At 34.6% G+C, this 8,754-nt stretch overlaps 1 protein-coding gene across 1 annotated transcript in view; it reads right to left on the bottom strand.

Moving 5' to 3' along the window:
- The window catches only part of NAALADL2 (N-acetylated alpha-linked acidic dipeptidase like 2), a 903,327-nt gene that overhangs the window by 88,044 nt on the left and 806,529 nt on the right, over window positions 1-8,754 (bottom strand). The window contains exon 13 of the mRNA XM_007454970.1: window positions 5,071-5,164. Coding sequence (XP_007455032.1) covers window positions 5,071-5,164 — 94 coding nt within the window. The remainder of the gene's footprint in view (window positions 1-5,070; window positions 5,165-8,754) is intronic.

The raw sequence follows: 8,754 nt of genomic DNA, 5'->3' as shown, positions 1-8,754 counted from the left end.
TTTCCCTAGGACTGTTTGGATTTTAGATGGTCTGCTTTAGATTTCTCAGGGAGAGCACAGACCAGGTACCCAAGGCACCCATCCTTTACTATCTATAGGCCAGTCCAGAGTTTGAATTGGCGGTCATTAAAACCAAGACTGGAGACAGATGGGCTGAGGATTTAGACTCATGCAATTTATAAAGTGCACTCTTAATTTTGCAAACTTCGAAATTCATCTTACATTACTAAGAAAGAAGAAGAAAATAAAAGGAATTAGATGGGCCCCCATCACTTGTGATTGTAGAAAAGAACCAAAGTGACACTTGAAAATATGACACTACAAATCTAACAGAAATCACAGTGCTTGCCTCAGTGGCATCATCACCTTGAAATACTATCCCTCCTCCTAAAATGAAGTGATTGACACTAATGAATTATCAAAGCTAATAAAAAAAAAAGATCAAATCAGCATTGTCTGTTTTTTAAAGAACAGTGGGAAATTCTGTCAACAACCATTTGACATTTAGTGAGACAATCAGGAGGTGGCAACAAGCCACAGAGTTCGAAATTACATTTCCTGCTGGGTCTGGTTGCACTAAATAAATGTGTACGTAGCCAGATCAAATGAACATGACTTATACTTTATTTGGTCATTTGTCGTTTTTACAATCATGTTAATAATTACATCTAAAATTCTGGCAAAGAAAAATAGCAGATATTAAATTAAAAGCATCAGAATTATATAGTTGTTAATTATTTTGAAATGCTATTTTTGCATTAAAAAGTGGATAAAGTGAGAAACAGTAAACTTAGTAAGATCACTAGTTCTCACTCCTTAGTCAGCTTCCAAGTTCAAGGGTGTGGTGATACTTATTCTTGACACCTTCCCTTGCCCCCATAAACTCGTACCATTGCCTTGTATGTGCGTTTTTTGGACATACTTTTATTTGTCACAAATACATCTGAAGCTTGTCAGTTATTTTATCAGTCACTATTTATACTATATCCCCATGCACCATGTATAAATATTCATTCTCTAACTATTATGTGCTTGGCATTGACCCAATATTAAGAGCCAAGGTCACTCAGTCAAAATGAGCTTTCAAGAACCAACCAATAAATCAACTCAAACAAATTATTCACTGGTAAATTATTCTTTTTTCTGGTGGTTGTGAGAATGATAGAGAATGGTCTGCTGCTACCATAAACTGTGTAATAAATAAACAAGATGGCTGGTTGTCAAGGGGTAAAAATTACACTGTTGAAAATGCAATTGGGTTTCAGAGACCTTCATACTTATACTCTCTGCAGTAAGGAGAAACAGTATTTTATAGTTCAGCCTTGAAGGTCTTTCTTTTTAAACTGTAATTGAGAATTTAAGACTAATCACCATTAACTGTCATAGCAAAATAAGAAAATATATCAACAATTAAAGCTTGTATTAAGCAGTAAAATTATATGTTTCATTTAACATGCTACAGGAACACTGTTTAGATAATGAAGTCGTCTAGCATTGTAGTTAGAACTGAAACTGAAATATTTATTTAGTTGTTGATAAGTGGTGTCCATTATTTACACATTAGTACATTAAAGTATTCTATTTTAAAAATAAGGTTACAACCAAAGTAGTCAAAATAGAACAGGTAAAACAAATAGCCTACAATTTAGCAAATATTTGAATAACCTTTTACTATAGTACAAATAATTCAAGTAATTTTGAATCATGATAATTAAAATACAAAAATGTATAGCTTAAAGGTGACAACTCATATCCCCTTGATCAAATACTTATACGCAGGTCATGGTAAAAGAATATTTTTTGCCCATTTTGGGGGTTACATTTTTGTTGTTGTTTTGCTTTGTCTTTTTAGTATGGGTACATCTCAAGTCTGGCCACATCTTTCAGAGTGAAAGTGACAGGGAGACCCAAGTACTTTCACATCAAAAGAAACAAAACTCAAAAATAACCAACAACTAAAGAAGAAACGGTCCAATATAACAGCAAGAAGCCAAAATGCTCCTGGCTCATCCAACTGAGAACCTGGGATTTTGGGAAGAGGTTCATCTAGACTTTGCCATGTCTGGCCTGCAGTGGAAATCATTGTAGAACGACTGCAGTTTGTTTTTTTCCCCCTGTAATTACATGCTTTGAGATATAACTGTTAAAGAAAGGATTATTAATCTCATCTATTTTCAGACTGTTTTCTTTACCTTTTTGCCTTAACTGAAACCTGGCTCTCCCCTGTTGATATTTCTCCCACTGCAGCCCTCTCAGGCGGTAGCTCTTTTTTCTCCCACACCCTTTGTACCACTAGCCATAGAAGAACAATATGAGGTGTCTCTAAGTTGCTGCTCATTCTCTGAAGATTTTAGATCCTGGCTCAGTCACTCTCTCTTAAAAGAATTACTCCTATCTTAGTTCTTGGACGACCACATTCATAACTAAGGCAACATCCTCCACCTTATGCTGCTTCTAGTCAAATAAATCATTCCAGCAATTCTTTCACTCTTCTAGATCAAATCTTCACTCTCCATCTGATCATTCTCATCAAAATAAAAACATGCTAACCATTCTCAACTCCATGCTTTCCATCTACCATCACCTGTCCCCAATTTATCACTTCCCATTCTCTTTTGAACCCCTCTAATCAGACTGTTTCATATACCATTCTACTAAAATTGTTTCTGTTGAGCTCACCAATGACCTCCAAATTGCTAAATCCAGCAGTCAATTCTCAGTCCTAATTTTTTTTAACCTGTGGCGGTATTTGACAGAGTGAATCACTCCTTCCTCTTTGAAAGCGTTTATTCACTTGGCTTCAGGTTATCACATTCACCGAGTTTGTCTCTTACTCTTTGCCTGCTCCTTCTTAGTCTCCTCCTCTGATTCCCCTTTTCCCAATTTCTAAATTCTCCTGGAGTGCCCAGAAATCTTAAACCTTTTCTGTCCTCTATCTGCACTCAACCCCTCAGAAATCTCATTTGGGACAGCTCTCAAATTTATATTCCCACACCAAATCTCTCCTCTGGATACAACCACAGTCAGTTCTGCTCTTTAACACTTATTTTGAAAATACAAATTTACTCCAAAGTGATTGATATTAGGGAACAGTTTGAGCATAAAGCTAACTTAAAAATTGCTTTGACTTATGCAAATTTTTTTCTACCATGCATGTATATTTCTCAGGAGAAGAAATTTTAATTTTGTTTTATTTGTTTATTTAGTGGCTGGGTTTTATGTTTTTGTTTTTTTGGTCATATAAGTGTACCAGGCATACAGTAGGTGCTCAATATTTGTTAAGTGAATGAGTAAATGGGTTCAAGAGATCCTGTAAAGTCTATGGGGGTTATATGCAAAGCTTTTGGTGCAAGTGTAATTTTCTGAGGAGAGAGACCATACTTTTCTTTGGATTTTCAAAGGGATTCCTAACTACACACAAAGAAACAGAGTAATAATATAATTCTAACAATGACACTTTAGGACTTTGTTCTGACCTTCAGAAGTAGCCTACATTACTTAAAATGCTCATACAGGAATGATAATGCTATAATATTACTTATGGATTCAAAAAATAAACCCAATTATTTAAAAATAAAATAGAATTTAGAATTTAAAATGACAGTATTGTTATTGCTTTTGGTTTTGCTGGCTTTGTTTAATTTTTAAAATATCTCTTCATATCTTTATTACAATGGTATTAAATATTTATGTAGATTTGGACTCAGAAAAGCAACTTGTAAATCATTCATAATTCTATTGTATAATGTTTCTATTTCATAGTATACTCCTTGAGGCTCCTTTCTATGCATGAGAATTATTCTTTATAGATGAACAAATCTTTATGTAATACAAATAATAGTCTCCTCTTTTTGTTCTTTGAAAGTTTTAAGTATAATATGCAGTAGCAACTGAATTTTTAAAGTGAAAAAATGAGAACTAAAGAAAAGCAAAACAGTCTACAGAAAAAATAAAACAGTTGCTTAAAAGAAATCCTTGCAAAAAATATCTTATTCACAGAAGTCTTTAACCCTTTATTTATGCCCATATTGTTCTTATTTTGTAAAATACCATATACTTGATTACTCAGTTTCTAAGAAATATTCTAGGAATAGAAAATTACAAGTGGAGAACAGAGTAACTGCTACAGATAGTGACACTCATGACAATAAAAAGAAGAAGCTTGACAAAAGTAGAAAAAATAGAGACTAGCTTAAATATACCAAAAGCAGAGCAATATGAGGCCATTTAGCATGGGCGCAAAATAGCCCTAAACAGCTCAATTGCGCCCAAGGTCATGGTTTTACACAGCCACTATAATAAAAGTAATAAGAATCACTGAGAGAGAAAAATATTGTTTTGTAGTAGTCTCTGGATTAAGAATCAACCCAGGTAGTCAAAATTTAAAAATAAAAGTAATAAAGTTTCAGATACTAGAAATATTTGGCTCTTTAGAGTGATCCATTTTCCAAGAATTACTACTTAAGTTCTACACTGGAAATATTGGCTTTTATATTGAGAAATACATGTCTACAAATGATCTGATAGTAAGATGTGTGGCTCAAAGAGGAGAAGGAGGGTGCATTTTTTTAATTACAATATTGCCCTTTGTGTTTGGTGAATGGTGACAAACTGGAAGTTTAGGTGAAAGATTTGTATATAGATAAAGGGAAAATAAAGATAATTATTAGGTGGTGTTAGAATTCTGTACAGAGAGAGATATTCAAACAGGAAGGAACTTAAATAGAGACTGTGGAAATAATTTCCTGGTTTCCTCCTTGTCATCCTTAATCTAGGATGAGCCAACACTTCAGTCAAATGGACCCAGCCCATACTTCATGGAAACCAATCCCAAAGGACAAACTTCTGGGCCAGTCTTGTTTCAAATGACTGAATATTAGGTATACCTCATTCTTGTTGACATGGTAGCCAACATTCTTCTAAGCCCTTCTCATGATTGTCCTCTATAGGAAGGGAAATGCTACATTGCCATAGCTAGTAAGATAGTGGATAACTTTACCTATTCCTTGTTCACAATTAGTTGAACAATTATTCATTTGCTAAAATTACTATAATTCAAAGAAAAATTACCTTTAAGGCTGTTTTGAACTTCTAAAGCTATATCGAGAGCATTAAATGGCAGAACTGGTTCGTTGGCAATTTGTAAAATCACTTCTCCTGAGAGCTGAAAGAAAAAGAAAAAAACACTAGCAATTAATATTAAGGGTTTTTTTTTTCCATGATTTCATACACTTTTATACACTTATCTAGAGTAAGAAAACACAGAGGGTAAATTTATTTTTATAAAATCTCTTTTTCTTTTAAAACTTTTTAAAACTTTGTTTTCCTGTAAAGAAAAAAAAAATCTTCAGTATATTTTTCATGTTTCAGAATAGTATAAGGAAATATAATATTTTCCCTTTTGGGCTAGAATATTAAGAAATAGCTTCCCTAGTTGAAGGAGTTGTAATATGTAAACTTTAAAACAATTCCTTATAAAACAGTTCAGAATGCCACATGATAAAACAATCAAGAACAACTGCAAATCAATAGCTGATTATTGGACCAAGTAAAATTCCAGACAAAATTAATGATCCATTTATTTCATGTAAGATATAATTTAATTTTAAAAATCCTTTAAAATCCACATACTATTTTCCTTCATGCTTTGCTATATTCGTAATCAGCTTTCCAAAATTTAATACCACTTATACATCTTGGAGATCAATGTTTAAATTAAATTCAAAAAAATTTAAATGGCATCCCCCAAACTCACACCTGGAATTTTCACACATGCATATGTCTCTACCACTGCATTTCAACTGTGTCTGAAAACCAGCATATGTACTACAGCTGAATTAGCATCTGCTTAATAGACTGAACGAGTCATATGCATTTTTATACATCTCAAAGGAATTTAGGGCTGGTGGCAAATGACATTGCTACTCGCCCATCCCCAAATGATATTTAATATTTACCTCGGCTTAACAAATGTCCCTACATCTCTTATAACACTGAAGCTGGCATGCAGGGAAATCTGGCTGTGTTGATGTTATTAATGCACTATGAAATGTTAGTGAATGAAAACATTGTCTCGTGAAACTACACAGGGGAAATTAGCACACTAACTTGAGATGGTAAAGAACACATAAAAGAAATAACTTACAAAGAAAATGTGATGTTAAATATTCAAATCTACATATTTAACAAGGGTCAAATTCCACTTAGTATTTAAAAGTTATATTTCCCAGTTGTTTGAACAATTTATATCATGATGAAAGTACAATTCAATTTGGTTCTTCTTCTACCTGCTTGAGGAAATGTATTTCTTAGGAGTAGGAAAATGAAACACCTCTGAGATCCTTTTATTTCTTTGAGGTATTTTTTTCCCAAATGTAACAACCACTTCTCCCCAAATGTCTAAGGTACTTTTGCAGCGTTTTATCCCCATCATATGATCACAAAAATCCTGCGAAACTATCTACTTTGATTACGCTGTACTTTAGGAAAAAAGCATTGTATGCAATATGTTGATATGAATCCTGTTTCTATCCCACTCTACCCCAAGCGAATCATGCAAAGAACACTGATATTTGGAAATAAATTATTTGTAAAAGGAAGGTTTAAAGAAGATTAAGAGGCATTATGGTTTCTTTTTCCAATTTGCCCTGGAGAATAGAAACCATAAAACAGACATGTTTCATTTACACTTTTGGAATCTGGAAACCACACATTACATAAGATTAAAATGAAAGAACAGGGAGGGAGGAGAAAGGCAACTTCTCTGTGTGTTGCTGAAGAAAGTTGTTTTGTTTTGGCTTTCTGAGTCATTTGGCAGCTAGAACAACTGGAATATAAACCAGCCACCTTGCTATGTCTCAAAAAGGAGCTGGCAACAAATACTGGGACTTCCAAGGCACCTGGCCTACAATAGAATGTTTCAAGTAAATCAGCTTTATTTGCAGCTTCATAAGCAAGGGGGAGATTTGTATACGCTTTGCCATGCAGTGAGAAGAGATGAGCCATACTGCATACTCTTCTTGCCCATTCTGGAATTCACTCTTATTCAGGCATGCCAAAGTAACTTTTCCTTATATTTACATAAGGCCCCATTCTTTTCAAAATGCTTTATATTCATTTCATTACCTCATTTAATTATCCTGCCAAGCCTAGAGGCAGACAGTGATAGAATTAATCCTGTATTGAAAACACTGAGTATAAACCATATTGGGTTGTGGTCCAAGATGGTAACATAGGAAGTTCCTAAATTAACCTCCTCCCATAGATACATCGAATATACAGCTGTACATGAAACAATTCCCTATGAAAAACACAGCTGAGTGACTCCTACACGTTGGAGGAACAACAAAAAAACCCACATTGAAATGAATGAGAGGCTGAGACACACTCCTGCCATAAAACCCACCCCATCACAATGACATACAATAGGGAAGAAACTCCCAACTCCCAATTTCTCCTTTAGGAGAGAGGGGTTTAGACCCAACATCTAGTATCCCAACTTTTAAGACTTCCATCCAAGGCTCAAATCCCCAAAACATCTAGCCCTGAAAGCCAACAGGGCTGTGTCCACAAGATATACAACACTACAGCCAACAAAGAAACAGTTCCTAGTGGACTCAAGAGGACTCACTGTGGTTCTCTACCTATAGCTTAGTACAAAGGAAAATGTCCATCTCCCAGCCTTTCCCTGAAAGAGGCCTATTTGAATACTTTAAAAGTTGCTGCCTGAGGGTCATACCTCTAATTTAGCTCTAGGGACAGAATGCGATCCTCCCTGGAGATCAGGGAAGCCAATAGATTCCATCTCAGCATTCTCCCTGTTTATTTGCATATTTCAAAAGCTGCTCCCTGAGAGTCTGGCTTCTAATTAGCCTGCATCTGGGTGTTGACTGAGATCTTCCCCTTTGGGACACTAACAGGTATTAGCATACCATTGACTACTGGGAGCCACTAAAAAAAAGGAGGAGGCTTGGACAATCACAAAGGTTTGAGATACAACTAAGAGCTAGGGCTGGGCTGAATGATAAGCTTCATACCACACATGAGACCATTCTTCAAGAATGGAAGAAGTGGCTGTTTCATCTAATTCACAGAAACCAACACAGAGAATCCGAGAAAAATGAAGAAACAAAGAAATAAGTTCCAAACAAAAGAACAAGATAAAACTTCAGAAACATACTTTAATGAAATGAAGATAACTGATTTACCTGATAAAGAGTTCAAAGTAACATCATAAATTTGCTCACCAAAGTCAGGAGAACAACACATTAACAAAGTGAGAATTTCAATAAAGAGAGAGAAAATATATGGAATACCAAACAGAAATCACAGAGCTGAAGAATACAATAACCAAACTGAAAAATTCAATAGAAGATTCAGCAGAAGACTAGATCAAGTGGAAGAAAGGATCAATGGACTTGGAGACAGGGCAGTGGAATTCATTGGATCAGAGGAGCAAAAAGGAAAAAAGTGAAAAAGAGTTAAAATAGTGTAAGGTACATATGGGACACCATCAAACACATCAATATTTGCATTATATGGGTCCTGAAGAAGAAGAAGGAGAGAAGAAAGGGGCAAAAAGCTTATTCAAAGAAATAATGACTACACCTGAAACTAACAAAATATTGTAAATCACTATACTTCAATTAAAAAAAAAGAAAGAAAGTAAAAGGAAAACAGTAGGACTAGATCACTTTAAAAAAAAAGAAGAAAAAGAAAAGAAATAATGTCTGAAAAATTCCCTCTCCTAGGGAA

This window comes from Lipotes vexillifer, unplaced genomic scaffold (assembly GCF_000442215.2).
Source record: "Lipotes vexillifer unplaced genomic scaffold, Lipotes_vexillifer_v1.1 scaffold487, whole genome shotgun sequence".
Classification (NCBI taxonomy): Eukaryota; Metazoa; Chordata; class Mammalia; order Artiodactyla; family Lipotidae; genus Lipotes; species Lipotes vexillifer.
The sequence above is the reverse complement of the archived record's forward strand: the minus strand, read 5'-3'. Positions and strand labels throughout refer to the sequence as shown.